This window comes from Ictidomys tridecemlineatus, chromosome 12 (genome assembly GCF_052094955.1).
Source record: "Ictidomys tridecemlineatus isolate mIctTri1 chromosome 12, mIctTri1.hap1, whole genome shotgun sequence".
Lineage (NCBI taxonomy): Eukaryota > Metazoa > Chordata > Mammalia > Rodentia > Sciuridae > Ictidomys > Ictidomys tridecemlineatus.
In genome coordinates, this window is record NC_135488.1 from 30,740,849 (window position 1) to 30,759,453 (window position 18,605).

The following is an 18,605-nucleotide window of genomic DNA, read 5'->3' on the forward strand; positions in this document are numbered from 1 at the left end:
TCTCTGTACATCTGTCTTTTTTGATAGATTTTTAGTTATCATTTTTAATTACAGGGAAATACACGTAAGATGAAAGTTACCATTTTGACCACATTTACGTGAACTGCTCAGGGGCGTCATTCAGACCATTGAGCAATCCCCACCAGCCCTCGCAGGAACGCTTTCCACCTTGCAAAACTGAAACTCTGTGCTTAGTAAACAATGACTTCCACTGCCCCCGCCAGGCCCTGGCCACCACTCTCCTTCCCCTCTCCATGACTTTGACTCGCCTGGGTATCAGGTGGAACCTCACAGCACGCGTCCTGATTTGTGGCTGTCTTATTTCACTTAATGTTCTTGGGTTGTGGTTTATATCCGGACTCCAATTCCTTTCCAAGGGTGAATAATATTCCAATGTATATATATGCTCCATTTTCTCCATCCTTTCACCAGTCAATGAACACTCTGGGGTTGCTTCCACCCTCTCATGACGAAGAATAATGCAGCTATAGCCTGTGGGTATGCAAGCAACTTTTCAGGTCTCTGTGTTTAATTCTTTCTAGTGTACGCCCACAGGTGGACGTGCTGGGTCATGTGGGACTTCTCTTGCTGTTGCCACTGGGGTGTTGTCATTGAGCCCCAGGTGCTCACAGCATTGTCCAGCTCTTCTGTCCTGTACCTTCTGGAGACCTGAGTCTGCCTACTTCTCTATCAGTTAGGGAGGAAAGAGTATTGAACACACCAGCAAAAATTGGAGATGTGTCTACTCCTCCTGATGGTGCCACCTATTTGGAGCACCAGGTATTTGGAAGCTCTGTTTTGGGGAGTACACGCATAGAAGATCCTTTATGTATTTTTGGCCCCTTTATCATTAGGAATGTTCCTCTTCGTTCCTGCTAGTCTTCCTGGTCTCTAAATCTGCTTTGGCTGTCATCCATGCAACTCCAGCTATCTTCTTTCTAGGGTTTACATGGGACATCTTTTTCCACCTCCTTACCTTTAAACTATCATCGTCTTTATAACTACATAATTAGATATTGTATAATCAGATCTTGTGTTTTTTAATCCAATTTGGAAAGCACAGTCTTTTAACTGGTGCTTTTGCATCATTTACATGTAAGTGCTGATATGGTTAGATTATTATCTATCATTCTACTGCTTTCTATTTATTCTATGTGTTCTGTATTTCTTTTATCCTCTTCTTCCTTCTCCTGAGTTAAAATATTTTGATTCCACTTTACCACTTTATATTGTCTTATTATTTATACCGTTAAATAATTTTTTGCTTACCCTAGGGCTTGTGTGTCCTTAATGAATAAGACTAACTTCCAATAACACAACACCTCCTTATGGTAAAATAAGGTGCACAACAGTATGTTTCCAATTCCTCCTTCCCACCCTTTGTGATATGGTTGTGACTATCCCTAAAGCTAAAGATAAAAACTTTTCAAAGAATTAGAGAGAACAAAACCTGTTCCCACCGCTGGTCTGGAAAGACTCATAATTCACAAGGCCTTCACAAAGACTCATAATTCAGAAGGACCTGCTTAAGCAATGGAAAGTAGCTAGGTCCAGATCAAATGCTTCTCTGGTTCTACCTCTCTCTCGGATCTCAGTATCATGCTCCAAAAGATCAAAACCTTTCCAAGTACCTCAGTTGCACCAAAGTATAAAGATGGAGTTCATTCATAGTGATATATAAACACTCAGCACCCTTGGGGAAATGGCTAAATTGGGGCTGGGGCAGGAAGTACATCAGAGTGGCCTGTGACACTTGTCATGACAGAAAGTAAAGAAATACCTTAAAAAAGTAAAAAGAAAGAAATCTGCACTGACGAGGTAGGTCGAAGGCGGGCAGGAACTAGATGAAAAACTTCAAGGCCCAAATCAGAGCAATCTGGGAGAACTGGGGGGTCCTGTGGGGCAAAGCAGAGGAGGCAGAGGGGCTGAGTGTGGGAGGCGGGCGTGGGATCCTGTGGGTGTCAAGAGCCACGCCAGAGCTACTACACTGGGCACAAAGTGGAGCCACCAGGGGTTCTGAGCAGGGAGGGTGTGACTGTGTTCATGTCTCTGATCCGGGACACTTAATTCCAGGGAGGTAAGAAAGAAAGACGCAGGGTTACCATTTGGGGTTATTGCAACGCTCCAAGGAAGAGAGGTAAAGGGGGAGTTCAGAGAGTAGATGCTTGACTACTCATTGAGAGTTGTGTGACAGCAAATTTTGGTACACAGGGTGATACTGGTGTTGAGAATCAGGTCCCAGACTCGCTCCCCAGTGTTGAAGATTGAACACCCAAGAAACACCGAGGCAAGAGCAAGAGGTTTTATTTAAAGGTAGAACAGAGAGAAAGACACAGACTTCTCCGCAGAGGGGGGGGGGGGTCCGAAGCTGGTGCCAGAGGGAGTGGGGGTGTCCTGACCTTTTCATAGATTATTGTAGATTCCCTTTGTTCTCATGCGCCCTCCTCCCATCCTGCCTGGGTGACCCAAAGGTGGAGTAATCCAAGGGCTGAACGAGCCACCCAGGGGTACAGGCAGGAAGGGAACCACCCAGGGACTACTCAGAACAGCTCCTGGCAGGGAGGAACAATTCCCTGGAGGCAGGTAGCCTTGGCAACAGGTGGAGGAGGGAAGTGCTCTGAAGATATTAGCATTTTAATTTCCTCTAGATTCAGCCCGCATCGCATCTTCCTGACCCAATCCCTCTTTATATACACTAACTGTCCTTTTGTCTCCTGGCCTCCTAAGGAATAGGATTTTTTTCATGTCTGGGCTGAGCAGCAATGTTATGTTTCAGGGGTGATGAGTTCCTTGCATTGCCCCCGCGGAGGCTGCAGCTGATTGTTGATTCAGAGTTAAGGAACCACCAACCTTCAAGACCACTCCTGCCGTGTCAGAGCTGGGGCCTTCCAGGAAACTGAGGCAATGCAAAGACCACCCGCCCTTCAACCACGATTCATGGGACCAAGTCAGAGAGATTTCAGACATGTCACTCCGAGGGACAGGCATGAGCTTGTGGAAGGGATTAGAAGAGGGAAGGAGGATATCTCAAGGGGGAAAGTGGGTCCTCTCAAAGAGGAGAGGGACAACCTGCCTCTGCTGCTCTTCAGTTTTATTAGTGATCCCAGAGAATTTTCCAGAAAGTTCTGTCCAGGTCCACCTCCTGACATCTGACTGATGACAGGTGACATCAGACTTTTCAAGTCCCCACTGCAGTAATTCTAGATCCCCTCTGCCCATGCTGACCAGTTCTAATTGGATTTTTAATCATTTTTACAGAGATCATGGTTAGGAGGAACGGTCCTTATCGCCCAGGATCTGGTCCATGAAAAGGGTCTTCAAAAATCTTTCCCTTCTTGGGCTCCTCTTATCAAAGTTATTTCCTGCCTGCATTTCCTTACTGATGACGGGTAGTTTGCTGAGGAATGTGGCAAACCCTCCCCACTTAAGCCAGGAAGGGCTACAGGTAAATTGCTTTTTGGCAAAGAAAGCATGTGGGGGTCATGACAGTGGGGTGGCTTTATAGAATTTCTCTCTTTCCCTTGTATTCCCACCATCCTCATCTGTCTGTCCCCTAACACAGCCACGTGAGCCTCCTCCCCTGGACACATAGCAGGTCCTCAGTATCCAAAGCTAAACACAGGACCACCTTTTTCTCAGCTAGCACAGTAAGCAGAGGACCAAGACCCCGAGGAAGCGCGTCACGTAGTGCCTAAGGACCCAGAGACTGGCTTCCACCTTGCTAGGTGTCTCTGGCCGTGTGACTTGGGAAGTGTCTTCATCTCTCCGGGCCTCTGTTTTCTTATACAAGAAATAAAGATTAATGGCCCCTAAGGGTTATTAAGAGGATTAAAAGATGAACCAGTAAAGCTCTTAACACTCAGTAACAGCATAAGCTTTTGATATTTCTACAAGTGTGGCCTATTTGGTGTGTAAATCCCCTGAGCGGAGGCTGGATGTGGCCTCACGCCACTAGTGCGTCAAGGGGGCCACACCCCTGCCTCCAAGGCTGTCTAGAGAGTTGCTCTCCTCCCTCAGTCCAGCATCCAGCCCCCGCCTGTCTCCTCGCTCCTGTTTCCTGGTGTCTCTTCTGCTCATATTTCTCAAGGAGCCCAGACCTGACACACCCGTGTTGCTTCCCTGCCACTCATCCAAAGCCTCTCAGGACCTCTGTGCCAGCCCAGCTCCCTGACCAAAGTGGGACACCCGGGACCAGAAGGTAAGACTCCCTCCTTGCTCGGTAGAAAGCCTGGAGGTCCTGACCCGGCTTCCTCTGCCCTTAAACACAGCTGGAGCCGTGACTTTGAATCCAGGATCAAGAATACCTCCGGGCAAAAGCAACTTCTGCTGCTCAGAAGCCAGGTGTGGGGAACCTTCTCTCACTGCTTTGGCTATCTGGAGATGCCCGTGGGCTCCCTGGCCCAGGCCCAGGATGCTGGAGGACCTGGTGCCGTGTTTAAGAGCGGGGTTGCTGATTTGCTTGTTCACTGTGTAGGGGTGACTATGGAGTCAGGCCCTGAGGATCTCGAGGCAGGGAACGTTGAGAAAAACTGGTTCTCATTTTGAAGAGTCTGTGATCCTCAGGGAACTGTCCTGGGACCCTAACCAGAAGCAGATGTCCCTTGAGAGTCAAAATGCCTAATGTGGCCGTGGATGGCCACAGGCAGGATCCTTAGAGATTCCTCTTTGAAAAAGAGCAGAGGAAGGTGGGGGCCAAGAGGCTTGCTGCTGCCAGCCACTCAGGAGGGTTCATCTTAAACACGGCAGACGAGGCTGCTCAGCAGCTGAGGGAGGCCTGGGCTGAAGACAAGACATGCTCTCTTCCCTCCTCTCGACCGAGGGCCTCGCTGCACAGAAGGTGTCCAGGGTGATGTTCTGGACCCTCCTAACCCTCCCATGTGTGATGACAGAGTCCCCAGGCATTGCAGCCTGGGCAATCAGGGTTGGCCCAGCCACCAAGGGAATGGAGCTTCCATTCAGGGTCTGCTGGCCTCAAAATATGCTCCTTTCAAATATGTAAGTGAGAAGCTCTCTCTAAAGAATTTTGACCACGTTCCAGGTGCTGAAGAAGAAGCGGCGACATGTCTTCCTCCTCTCCTCCTCGCCTTGAGCAGCCGCAGACAGGCAGCTTTCCACCACCTCACACGCCCGTCCCCAACACCAGCAGCTCCGAAGACCCCATGTTCACCCCGGAGCGTAAGTGGAGAGCCAGAAACCACCCAGCCCCACCAGAGATAGGGTGCAAGGACCCTGAGTCATTGGCTCAGCTGTAAATGTTATCTGCTTGGCTAAAATCTCAGAAATCTACAGTAGAAAATCTCTTTTCTTACTGTCTCTGTTCCGAATTGCTTGTTTATTTTAACCAACAGGGTGAAAGGGGAAAGAAACCAATGTAATGATGACCAGTTAAGTAGTTTTTGTTTCTATAACTACCCAGAGACTTTATCCATCAAGAAAAAATAACCCGAGAAAAAAAGGGGGGCAAATCTTTAAAATCTCTTGGCCCCATGAATGTGCTGAGATCCTTTCTGATGCTTTGACCCACAAACTGGTCCCACCTCGTTTCCCTTTTCTCTCTCCCTCTTCTCAGAACACTCAGCCTGTCTCGAGAACCCACAAGCCAGTATTATCAGGGTGCAACTGGGGTCCCAACGTTAGCAATAACAGTGCCTGTGTTCTGTGTCTTCCCGCAGTTCAGGATATGCCCGTATTCTACACCATTCGTGACTCCCAACAGATGGTGTGGGTCCTGAGTGGAGATGTTTTAATAGCAGCTCCTTCAAGCAACAACGTGCAGCCTGGTAAGTGACATCAGAATCCGCAGTTGCTCTGGCCTGGGCCAGGAACACCAGTTCCATGAAGTGGGCTCCGGTCCTCACCAACTTCTGGGCACCAGCCCAACGTCCAGAGGAACGGCAGGAAAGAGCAAGATGGTCACCTTCTGTAAAAGGAAACCCATACCTAGAAGCAGGGGTGTAGGGATTGGCAGCTTTCTTACCTGAAGAATCCACCTTCAGGTTACTGGGGAACTGTCCTTTCAGGTATGGCTGACCTTGGAGTTTCTCTCCTCTAAATTCCAGCCATCACTCCCTCTGTCAAACTTCCCCATCTTTCCAATACACACTTCTCTAATTTGGCATCATCTCCTCTAATAATGGGGGCATGTTCCCTCCTTCCACCCAAACCAGCTCCTCTCGGCTTCTTTCCCTTTCTGCAGGACTTCTGCGTTGGATGGAGTCCCTCTCTCAGCGGGTACCCCACCTGTGTCCCCTGCGTCATCTCTACTGCTGACAGACACACTCCAGTCTTAACGCCTGCTCTTGATCCTCGCTGTCTCTTCCTGTTGCTGTTCCGTTGCCCTGTGTCCTCAGAGGCTGATTTCCCTGGAGAGTTGCCCACACAGCTTGCCTGCACCTCACTTCCTTTTCACAGCAAAACAATCTGACTTCTACACCGCTCTCTTCTCTCCCCTAAGGTCCCTCTTTCCAAGTGCATCTTCAAATGCCAAATCCCAAGAGCACCCTTCTCAGCTGTCCTCTGTAGAGCAGTGCCGGTTACTCTCCACACTCCACCTTCTTCTTCCGTGAGAACCCTCCTGGTCCTCAGGTCCACTGGCTCCTCTTCTGGGTTCATCTTTATGACTCAACTTTCTCCCCGAAACCTCCAAATCATGGGGTTCTTCAGGGCCCCCTCTGCAACCCTGCAGGCCCTGTGAAGGGGTGGGGAGCAGGTCCTGTGGTTGGGTACATGGCTTCTCCTCTCACCACCTGACATTTGTGCTCCTGGCACACATCTCTCTGAACCATCTTCTCTGGCATCCCTAACTTCACATGCCCTGGGGTGGAACTGTGGAGACCTGGCTTCTCTAAAGGGAAGATGGCCCCCACTAGGGGCACTGCCCCCTGCTCTACTGGCTTGGGCCAGGAACACAGAAGCATCTGGATGCCTGCCCCCACCCTCACACCTTCTCCATTCACCAGCGAGACCACTGAGTCTGTATTTCTAAGTCAGTATCATCTCCAGCCAGGACTGGCACCCCCGCCCCCGCCCTCCTTCCCACTTCATTCATGGAACCTCCAATCCATTCTCCGCAGAGCCTCAGGAGGGACCTTCTTATGTGTGGAACTGAGCAGAAAAGACTTTCCTTTCCCTGTGAGCCCTTCTTTCAAGCCCCGATTTCTCTCTCTTCACTTAGTGGCCTTCCCTGAACTTTAAGGAGCATTCTTAGAAATCCCACCCAACATTTCCACTTCCGGTTCATGGGCCACAGCCTAAGTGTGTGGCCACATTTATCTGCCAGAGGGGTAGGAAGTTTTATTTTTTATTTGGGGAAGCTCTGTGCCCTGGTGAACAATTAGGGTTCTGATATTCAGGAATAAAAAGGAAATGAGTTTCAGAAAAGCGACAAAGGGACTTGCCAAGGCTAATGGGAGGAGCCATCTGGGGAAGTCCCTGACAGTCCCCCGTTAGCCTCCTGAGTGTGAGGCCAGAGGCCCAGACTCCCCTCTGCTGGAGGCCTGACCCTTCTCCATTCTTCCTGTGTTTCCAGTCACTCTCACCTTGATCGCCTGCAGGGACACAGCATTACACGATGAAGAGAAAGGCAATCTGGTTTTCCTGGGAATCAAGGGCAAAGACCTCAGCTTCTGCTGTGCGGAAGCTGAGGGCCAGCCCACACTGCAGCTGAAGGTGAGTCGTGCAGTCGATGAGGGAAGCATAGCCAGTGGGCTTTTATCTTAACGGGTGACCGTGAAACAATCTTCCTGCAATCCTGGGTTGTCCCACGCAAGGAAGGAAATCTGACCTGGCTGGTCCCCACGTCCCTCAGTGGTGCCATTGGAGGGGATTACCACACTCGGGTCCATGCACAGCATGGCTCCTGGGAAAGCCAGAGGATGCACACAGGGATGTTCCTGAAAAGACAGGGGACGTGGCTTCTCTATTCTCCGTCCTGATTTGCTACCCCCTAGAAGTCCCCAAGGGAATGGGAGGCTCCCACTTCAACAGACTATCACATTGACAAGTGGAGGGAGAGGGTTCATCTGGATTTCTGACAGTGTTTGTTTATATCCATGTACCCACAGGAAGATCAGTAGGTACAAAGCCTCTGCTCATGATGGGAAGTGGAATGTCTGAATCCACAGGGAGGTTGGGACTCCAAGGAGCATGCTCAGGCCTGCAGATGAAGGCAGCTTCAGGGAAGAGAGCATGCCTGCCCCTGTTACAGGGAAGACAGCACCTGTGTCTGGAGCCAGGCTCCTGGAACCTGCTAGGTCCATGCCCTGACAACCTGGTTTTCTACCTGTCACCCCAGTACTGGGAACTGACCTTGGGGAGCTCTATCACTGAGCCACACCCCTAGCCCTTTTTTAAATTTTTTATTTTGAGACAGGGTCTCACTAAGTTGCTGAGGCTGAGCTCAACTGCAATCCTCCTTCCTTAGCCTCCCAAGTTACAGCCTCCCAAGGCCACCACGCCCTGTGTCCCTAGCCTCCGACCCTCCCTGCTGTGCACAGAGGGCTGAGTTAGCTTAGCTCCCCACTGCAGTTCTCCTCACTAATGAGCCTCTTTCTCACCCCCAGGAGGTCAGTATCATGGAACTGTACAGGGAGAACAAAGCTCGGACGCCATTTCTCTTCTTCCACAGCCTGGAGGGCTCCACCTCTGCCTTTCAGTCGGCCTCCCACCCCGGCTGGTTCATAGCCACGTCCTCCACAGCCAAGCAGCCCGTGACGCTCACCCAGGAGAGGGGCCTCGCTAACACAAACTTTTATTTAGGTCGTGAGAATTAAATCCAGCCTGGTCGGAGGGTGACGGATTTCAGGATAGATGATCAAGCTGTCAGAGAATCTTCTGCTTGAAAATACAGTGCCATGTTTCCATGCAATTTCCCTTTTCTCTCCCTTTCCCTCCCATCTCATGTCTCTGTTGAGAGAGAAATGAATTACAGTAGATGGGGTACAGAGAGAAGATGTGAGGGAAGGGGAGGGGGGATAGTAGGGGATAGGAAAGGTAGCAGAATACAACAATTACTTATAGGGCATCATGTAAAATTGTGGATGTATAACCGACGTGATTCTGCAATCTGCATTTGGGGTAAAATTGGGAGTTCATAACTCACTTCAATCTAATGTATGTAATATGATACGTCAAGAGCTTTGTAATGTTGTGAACAACCAGTAAAAAAAAAGAAAGAAAAAAAATAAAATTAAAAAAAGAAAGAAAATACAGTGCCACCTGACCAGGTCACCGTCCCCTACGAAGTCATCTGCAGTTCAGCCCATCCATGGCCCACCTCATTCTGTCCCCCCTCAAACCTCTGCCCCTCTGGGCATCCACTTCTTCCCCATGTCCCTCGCCTGAGCACTGTCCCCACAGGAAACCTCAGAGTTGCTTTTTATTCTTTCTTGGTCTCAACCCACTGTCCACTCAGCTGCCACATCCAGCTAAGTCAACCCCACATGCTTCTCACGTGACACCCTCCACCCTCTTCCTTCTGCCAATCATGACCCGTTGATAAATGCCATAAGTAAATCCCATCAATAAAAGAACGCCATGTATTGATTTGGGGCATGTTTATTTAATACATCACATAATATAAACATTCTGTTTCTGCTATAAGTGTTGTCATAATATTAACATTACATCATATAAACATTTAATATAAACATACTATTCATATAACATGTTTACATTATAAACATTATGTTATAATATAAACATCATAATGCTTATAATCTCAAAAGATAAATTGAAAAGATGAGATGAATACATACCTTGATAAGCATGATGGATTCATAATCTAATTGGTTAATCATTCAATACACAGTGTCTAGTCTGGCAATGATTAATTATTAACCATGATGAAATTAAATCAATCCACATTTCAGAGAATCATTCATATCAGTTAGAATTTCTTCCAGGCAACTTCGCAGAGCTAATCGCACTGTCTTTTTTTTTTTTTTCTTTCTAAAGCAGTTAGAAATAGAAGAACATATTAATATTTCCTTATTATCTCCTGGAATTACAGTGGTCTTTTTCAATTCACAGCTTCTCTTGAGGGATAGTTTCAAGCCCGTTGTTCATTTTGTGAGGCTCCTGCAGGTACAGCCTGCACATTCTCTACCGGAGCACATTTAGGGTGCCGTGTTCTGGAACACGCAGCACACGGACATCCGTCAGCATCACAAACCCTCCTCCCTCAGAAGGCCAGGCCCTCTCTGCACAGGACGTGCAGAGGTACCGGGTCTTGTGACATATGCCCACTGCTGAGTTCAGTGCCCCAGCCAGGCAAGCTGGGTCCCCTACCCTGTCTTCTGGCATCACTTCCTGTTGCTTCCCTGCCCGCGGCTGTTCCGGAGACTTCTGAGCCCCCCTCATGTCCTGTTAGCCTCCCTTTTGCTGTGAAAAGATTGGCTCTTCCAGCATTTCATGGCAGCCCCACTGAGCAGCTCTCCCTGAGCCAGGGCTCCTGGGACACCTGGGGAGGACAGTGGCAGGAATCTGCTGGCACTCACACAGGCATAAACCTATAAGTGGAAGGGACCACAGGGACCTCTTGACCCATGGGGGTGGGAGCAGCTGTCCTCCCCCACCAGGACAGTTCTGAGTGGCACGGCAGGGCTGGACTCGAGACCCACTCCTGCAGAGGCTTCCCCCATTTCCTGCTCAACTCCCAGGCCCCTCTCTGGTTCCCTGGACTCACCTTTGGTCACCCTGCGTTCAAACCCTTGTCTCAGGCTCTGCTTTCTGGTGAGCCTGATTCTATCAAAGCCAGACCTCTCTGCTCGCCACCCCCATGTTGCACACCTCACCTCTGTGCCCCTGTGTGTGCCTGGGACACATCTGCAGCCCCTCTGCCACCGTGTACCCCACCTCCCCCAGCTTCTCAATAGCCCAAATCTGCTTGCAGGGCTTAGAGGCCTCTCACCTTCCCCACGTCACTTTCTTTGGTTTTAAGTCACATTTTTGCCTGTTCACGGGACAATTTCTTTCGTTAGACTTTGTGCTATTCTTGCCTCAGAATAACAGTTTCCACTGCTACTGAAACAAATGAATCCTCCTTGCATGCCGCGAGGTCTGTGATAGCATTGCCCCCTGATAGGGAAGCATGTCAGGCAGGATCCTGAACTGCAAAAGCAGAAGCAGCCGTCGGCTTCGAGGAACATCTGAGGGACTGAGATTCCCTCAAAGAACATGCAGTGGGGAAGCACAGAGAGGTTCTTGGGGCTTGCCTCTTCTGTTCCTTTCCCCCATGCCAGTGTGACCCAGGGACTGTGAGGTGGCTGGGACATCTACTTGAGTGTGCTGCAGAAATGAAGCACAGCCCAGAGCGTCCCCCAGGGTTGCCAGCCAGTGTCCGCCGCCTGCCTCTCAGAGGGCTCGGCACAGCTGAGGGTATGCACTTTTCCCAAGCCCCCCCTCCACACATGCATGTCGGGCACCACTGCATGGGCACACAGGAGAAGAAGCCCGTGGGATTCACAGCTGCAACTTTTTTCTCTGACTGAGTCAGGACTCAGCACAGGAGGACCCTAAAGATGGCTTGAAAGACTCATGACAGTGAAGTTGGGCACATAGTAGGCACAACTGCAGAGCATGTGAGCCTGTAAATAGTGAAATCTATAGGAAGAATGGCAGGTGCTGTTGGAAAACAGTGTCGCAGGGATGTGCTTGTAAATGTTTGCTTCCCAGCAACTCCAGGGGCCCTGGACATGGGCAAGAGACAGGCACCCACACTGCCCCATGGCCTCCAAGAGAGGGGCAAAGACACAGTGGTGGCAGGAGGGAGAAGAGGAAGAGGACGTGGAACCACAGAGGAGTCGGCATATCCCCTCCCAGGGTAAAGGTGTGTGATGCTCTTTGCTTGAACCTAAGCTAAGAATCAAAGGAGGGAGCCCAGGAAGAGGGATTTCTGTTCCGTCCGTATCAGAAAGCACTTCCCAAACATTGTGATTCCATGATTTGGGCATCCTGCAGAAATGCCTCCTTTGCAAGGAGCTAGGTGAATCTCTTGTCCATCTGCAGCATGGAGAGAATCATGCCAACATCAACACACAGGAGAAGCAAAGACAGACAGCGGAGAAGGAACACTCTAGAATCATATCTTCTGTTCAGTCTCTGAAGCATGAACTCCTATCTCTCTTTCCTCCAGTGTATGACTGGACAGAAAGAGTCCGCCTGAATCTCCCCCAGTCAGCAACCTGGATGCAGGTCCGAGTCCACTTCAAGCGCTCCTACCGTCCTTCCTTTCTCCTGCTCTTTCCTTCCCTCAAATCCAGTTCCCTTTATTCTTTGGAAGAGAAACTTTTCAAAAATCTACAAACTTAAAATTGAAAATCTTTGCCTCCTACTTAGTCAAGAAGTTTGTTTTTGTTTTGTCTATGACCTAATGTGAACTGCACTGCCAATGAGAAGGAAAGACAAACATGCCAAAGACAGACGGACAGATGGACCGACCGGGTGCTGAGTCCCTTACAAGCAGAAGGTTCCTAATTATGAGAATAACACTGAGCAGTCAGCCTAGGCCATATTGGTTAGATGTGACTCTGGAAATAAGTGGACATTAAAAAATGAATAAATTTACCCAAGCGTCACACTATGGCCCATAAAGACGTTCAACTACTATCCATTAATAAAAAAAATTATGGCAGTGGAAAGTTGGTGGAACAGTTTAGAAGCCCAGTCAGTTACTTCTTCCAAGGCAGGATCTCCCAGGCCGAGCAGAAAGGGGTGGCTCTGGTTAGGCCTCTTATCAGCAGCCACCAAGTGGCCACCCTGGGCACCCATTCTCTCACCCCTCTGCTGGTTATCTTGCCAGAGGAAGTCCAAGTCCAAGGACATGGCCAGGACCCCAGCCTTTGAGGCCCTCGGAGCCCCTGCTCACACTCCTGTCTTGACCTGCCATGCATTCCTCCCGCTTTAGAAAATGTTAATCATCAGCTGTCACTAATGAATTGGTGCATTTACTTTGTAAATAAATAAATAAATAAATAATAGAAACTTAAAACATATCAGATAAATCCAAATTCCTTTCCTCCAATCCTGGTTCCCCTCTCCCCACCTTAATGGTAATCATTGTTATGTGCTGGGATCCCTCTGATCTATTTCTCCACACATGGAATGTGGAAATACACAGGGTGGTTCTGTTGGTGCCTCTGTGCATGTATGTGTGTGTGCTTGCTCGAGTACATCTCCCTGATTGGTGTAACACCACCGTGTTTTTCTCTGTGCAATTTTGGGTTCAGCACCACAGCTGCCTAGAGGGCTCTCTCAGGATAGACCCCGTGATCTCGTGTTTCTGCAGCAGCTGCCAGTCATTCCTTCCTAGATAGTTAGTTTCCATTTTCTGGGAGTTTCCCTTATAAATAATGTGGCAACAGAGATCCCAGCGTCTGCCTCCCACACACACCCACGACTTTCCTTGCAAGAGAGAGCAAGTTGCCTGACTGTGGAGCATGCACGTTCTTTATTTTCAAGCCCTCCCTGTGTCCAGGACAACTCACTGTCGTTCCGACTTGCTCGTCCCTGATTACTAATAAGCCACCCACCCCTCAGCACACTGCAGTCTGACGCTGACTTCTGACTTCTCCACCCAAGCCTTCCTGGGAGCATCACAGTGACACCTCTGTTGCCTAATCCAGGACACGGTGCTTTAGGCCCAGCCTGCCCTGTCCTCAATCTCCACGCTCACCTGCCGGCCGTTCTGCAGCAAGCTGCTCCTGGGTTTTCCCCATCTCCCTGGATTTCCCTTCTGGCTCCCATTTCCTGGTTCCTCCCCAGTGACCTCTGAAGGCTGAAGTTACTCAGGACTCATCCTTGGGTCTTTCTACCATCTCTCTGGCTGACACTAGGGATGCTCATGAATTTAAATTCTAGCTGTAACCCAACAAATCAATCTCTGGCCCAGAACTCTCTCTTCACCCCAGATTTGACTGGGGGGCTGCCAGTCTGGACGGTCTCAGAACTTCCAGGATGAATGTGTCACACTGGGAACCCTTAATTCTGCCTCTTCCACCCCCCAGGCTTCTCCATCTCAGACATCTGGGAGTCACCTTCTGTTCCTCCCTACCCTAAAACCCCTCAGTCACACCATCACACCGCCATACCTGCCACCAAAGTGCACCTGGCCTACAGATCTGCCTCTCGTCACCTGTCAGCAGTGCCCACTGAATCAGTCCTCCACGTGGAGCAGGGGTCGCTCCACAAGGGAAATCTCAACCCTGGCATCCCAGTGTTGCATGCCCTCCCTGTGGCCATTTGCACTTGGAAAGCAAAGCATATTCTTCACCACGGATCACAGCCTGGAGGACCTGGCCCCTGCACCAACCCTGCTCCAGGTGACTTTCTCTCTGTGACATCTCAGCTATGCAGTCTTCCCTGGAGGTGCCAAGTTCTCACGGCCCCAGGACTGTCACCTACACTGATTCCATTCACAGTCCTCGACTTTGATTGGTTTATTCCCATCTATGGCTGCCTCCTTCAGGTCACCTCCTGATTTGTCCCCATAGTGTCAGGCACAGTGGTCTGAAGGTGACGTATGAGGAGGTGACTTGTGAGGCAGCAGAGTATGAGAATGAACTTCCTCTGTATTTCCTATCTCCTGCCTGCACAGTTCATTATCAGTGTATTCATTTCCCTTGGTCCTTCCCCACATGACCCATTGCATTATTCCATTGTTATTTTCTCTCTCTTTTATTTTGGGGGCTGCTGGGGAAGGAACCTGGAAACTCCCTGGGGATGTGCCCTTGCTTGAAGCCCATAGGCCCTTTTTTCTTCTTGTCTCCAGCCAAGGGATGAGCAGTTTTGCTCTACCATGCCCTTCCGCCATGACGTGCCACTTGGTCACAGGCCCAAAATCATTGGCCCCAAATGACCTTGGGTGGAAACCTGCAAAATTTCGAGCCAAAACCACACTTTCCTCCTTATAAGTTGATTATCCTTCCCTTCCCTTCCCTCCTACGCTAGCTCTGTTTTCCCAGGTGGGTTGGCCCTCTATTCCCATGTCCTCCCTGGTGGGGTGGCCCTCTATTCCCATGTTCTCCTGGGTGGGGTGGCCCTCCACGCCTGTGTCTTCCCAGATGGGGTGGCCCTCCCTGCTATGGACAGTCCCCCTTTGGAAGTGTCAATGAACCTGACTTTGTTGGGTCACAGAGTAGCCCCTTGTGGTTTCAGTCTAATGGGCCTAAAGCAGCGTGACGGTCAGGCATGACCCTTCACAGCTGGACCCCAATGGTAGACCCAAGTGTGCGTCATGACATCTTAAATCAATGGGCACACAGGCAGCTGCCCAGCAATGTGCCAGGTGCCCTCCACAGTGCTGCCCTGCCCCCAGGTTCAGCTGTTAGTCCAGCTTAACCCCAACAGTAGGCCTGTCTGGCGTGGGGAGCATCCATCCATACCAGTGGTGTTGGCAGTGAACCAAGGATCGGGGTCTGCCATGTTGATCATTAGGTTTTGAGGGGTGGTGTGACAGGTAGTGTCCCTCTTCCCCTCTTGAGTATGCACCAACAGAGAATTAAGACAAGGCTAAGTTTATTCATTCATTGATTTATTACAGTTGGTGCTGGTATTGACAGTGTGGACTTCCTACAAACCAACAAACAGAACAAGGCTGTGAGAGTGGCAGGCACACCCAGGCCCGGTGGCTCCGCAGTGCCCTGGCCTCCGCATGTGAGGATGGCCCTCCAACAATGAAAATCACAAGGGAGCAGGGTGGAATGGATGCTTTCTTCATTTCAGGTGTCTCCCAGTGGCCAATCCCTATTTTTCATAAGTAGCATGAGCACATCGTTTACCATATTACATGGCACTTTCAAGAGTGGAAGGTGGCCTCCGTAATTATGCTGGGACAGCAGGTGTGCACCAGGATGTATGGACATGCCTCCACTTGGGTAGAGAGAGAAGAAGAAAGTCAGATGTACAACAGAAGGAAACACCAACAGCAGAGAAGAACTGTTCTCCCCTTATGTATTCTACATTTTAATGGGATCAAGGAAGAGTATTGGTTGAAGAGGGGTCTATGTCAGGCCAGGAGCAGGAAGTGGGTCTGGGTCTGTGTCCCCAAAGGTGCACAGGTGAGATGGACATGGAATGTCACATCCAGCAATGTTTTATCTGAACCTCTGCACCCAGGCTGGAAATTGAGGCTGCTTCTTGGTGACGGGGATTCGTATCACTTTAGCATGAGATGCTTCATCCTTCCTATTATAATCCAGACAGTCGAATTTCTGATTTTGTCTGTAGTTTTAAAGAACAAAACCTCTTAGTGAGAAATTGGTAGTCACTCCAAGACGGACGTGTTGTGACTCCTTACAGCTGGCACGTCCCTGGGAGAAGCACAGCTTCCTGCTACTTGGTGGCTGGTCCCCTCTGTACAGGGTTAGTCTGGCCCCCTGAATGGGCTTCCCCTTTTCACTTTCTCTCTAAATGCAGTGTCCCCAGTCCTTCCCCGGCCTCAGCACTGCTGTGAGGTGCAGGGAGCAGGTCCCACCAACTCGGCTCAAGGAGAGCAGCTGTCCCTTGGTTCCAGCCCAGACGCTCCATCTGTAGTCAGGTCAGGGGCACAGCAGGGAGCTTGGAATGGCAGCCAGCAGCTTCCCAGCATGAGCAGGACTTGGGGGATGCCAGTGTGGACCGGGCCTCCTTGTTCCTGTGGACACCAGGTTGCAGGATGTGACAATCCAACTCACCATCTCACCTGTATACTTTGGGGGACACCTGGCTTCTCTTCCAGCTCCCTGTGCTCTGACCAGCTTAGAAGGGGCGGGGTAGGGGGCGGTTCAGTCTTTGGCCAGAGGAGCACGTGGAGGTACCTCTCTCTAGAGAGCTGCTTCCTGGTGAGGCTGTGGGTGGGGCAAGGACAGGTGCAGCACTGGCCAGACAGCTCAGAGCTGCTGAAATCTCCAGCACTGCAGGAACAAAGCAAGTGACAGGAGCACGTGGCGGGACTCTCCCAAGCCAGGCGCCTGGAAATTGTCCCATCTAGATTGTGAGCTCCCTGGGGTCAGGGAACACCCCTCGTGGGGCTGAGCAAAGGAGTTCCAGTAAGCACAACCCCTCCCTACAAGTCCCAGGGCAGGCCACCGGGGCGGACACCCAGGTCTCTGAACACGCACTTGGCTGCCTCTTTCAGGAGTGCAGAAAGGGACGCCTCTCCTCCAGGGCCAAAGCTCCAGCTCCCAGCTCCTTTCCCTGTCCTTCCCCAGTGCTGGAAACAGAGGGGCAACACGGAGGCAGTTCTGAGCATCACCTTGATGTATGGACTGTGGACTCCATTCGGCAGCTGCACATTCAGAATTCCATGTCACTACCTTCCAGCTGTATGGCATCTGTTAAGCCTTTCACAGCCCTGAGCCTCAGAGTCCCCTTCTGTAAAATGGAGACAACTTTCAGGTGTGGTTAAGGAGCACAGCATGTCAGCTCATTATCCCCACAGCAGAAAAAGCCCAAGGACCTGCTACCCCGGGCCCCCGCCTCTGTCACACTCCATCATGTCTCTTTCCCGCTCTCTCCTGGACACTGAGGCAGCAGCCACGAGGCCCTGGCTCACCTTTTCCCCCAAGTAGGTTCTTCCCTTATGGAAACCATGTTTTGGGTGGCAAATGGACAGCAAATGACAGAACAATCATGTCATTATATTAAATGAGAAACTGATGACACTTTCCCAATCCATTCAAAATCCAAGTGAATTCCCAAATAGCACCAGGTGCCCTAAATCTCTATGCAATACCACAGTACTTCTGTATTAAAAGGCTACTTAGCTAGTTACTTAACAGTAATGAACTGTTAGGGGGTATTCTGTGTGCCAAATACAGTTCTATAGAGTATGTCAGACTTGAGAATCAGCAAACATACAAAGTTGTCAGTGTTTGTTCCACGTGATGCCTCTTCAGTGCCAACGAGGACACCAGGGACAGCACTTAGTGGTGGGCTGTCCACCTTGTTCCCACACAGTGCTCCACAGTAACCTGGGGGCTGCTGGCCTCCTGTCCACAGTTTTGACCATGCTGCTTTTGTGGACCTTCAAGAGGTGTCAATGGAAGATTCGTCAACAATAACCAGGATTGTGTTCCTTAAAAAAAAAAAAGGCTTTTTGGCCAGGCGCAGTGGTGCACACCTATAATCCCAGCAGCTTGGGAGGCTGAGACAGCATCAGCAAAAGCATGGTGCTAAGCAACTCAGTGAGAACCTGTCTCTAAATAAAATACAAAATAGGGCTGGGGACGTGGGTCAGTGGTGAAGTACCCCTGAGTTCAATCCTCAATACCAAAAAAGAAAATAAAAAAAAAGGCTTTTTGATGATTTATTGAATGAAATATCAAAAGGGGAACATTTGTCCAAACACATACTTGCACACGTGACAACCAAGGCATGACTGTCACCTAGCCCACTGTATGCAAAATGCCATCTACTTTAGTGAAATGCTTCGCGATTACAGAGATGCTAAGATGCAAAAAGGCAGATGTGACCTTTAAATGATGAAATGATGGTGTGCACGGCCAACAGCAGACTCAGGAAAACAACCAGAGAAGATACGGCACGTGGGAAACACAGCGTACCCAGCAATTTAGAGCCCAAAGTAATTTAAGCAAACAGTGAAAAGTAGTAAGATAATCTGGCTAAAA

The 18,605-nt window shown here is 49.9% G+C and overlaps 1 protein-coding gene across 2 annotated transcripts; it reads left to right on the forward strand.

Annotated features, from left to right (window-relative positions):
- Window positions 1-2,376: 2,376 nt before the first annotated feature.
- On the forward strand, window positions 2,377-9,543 carry Il36b (interleukin 36 beta). Of its 2 annotated transcripts, XM_078028279.1 has the most exons (6): window positions 2,377-3,751; window positions 4,091-4,198; window positions 5,039-5,175; window positions 5,673-5,780; window positions 7,529-7,668; window positions 8,562-9,543. In XM_078028279.1, the coding sequence occupies exons 3-6, from the start codon at window positions 5,061-5,063 to the stop codon at window positions 8,769-8,771; spliced, it is 573 nt and encodes a 190-aa protein (XP_077884405.1). In that variant the 5' UTR covers window positions 2,377-3,751; window positions 4,091-4,198; window positions 5,039-5,060; the 3' UTR covers window positions 8,772-9,543. The 2 variants fall into 2 exon arrangements, with proteins under 2 accessions (XP_077884405.1, XP_005340316.1); XM_005340259.3 differs by lacking the exon at window positions 2,377-3,751 and having other exon boundaries at window positions 3,845-4,198.
- The last annotated feature ends 9,062 nt before the right edge of the window (window positions 9,544-18,605 follow it).

Excerpts from the sequence above, each read along its gene's own strand:
- Il36b (XM_078028279.1), top strand. The coding sequence starts at position 5,061 with ATGTCTTCCTCCTCTCCTCCTCGCCTTGAGCAGCCGCAGACAGGCAGC. Across the intron at positions 5,176-5,672 it reads CCCCATGTTCACCCCGGAGC|TTCAGGATATGCCCGTATTC; the intron begins GTAAGTGGAGAG and ends GTCTTCCCGCAG. Across the intron at positions 5,781-7,528 it reads AAGCAACAACGTGCAGCCTG|TCACTCTCACCTTGATCGCC; the intron begins GTAAGTGACATC and ends CTGTGTTTCCAG.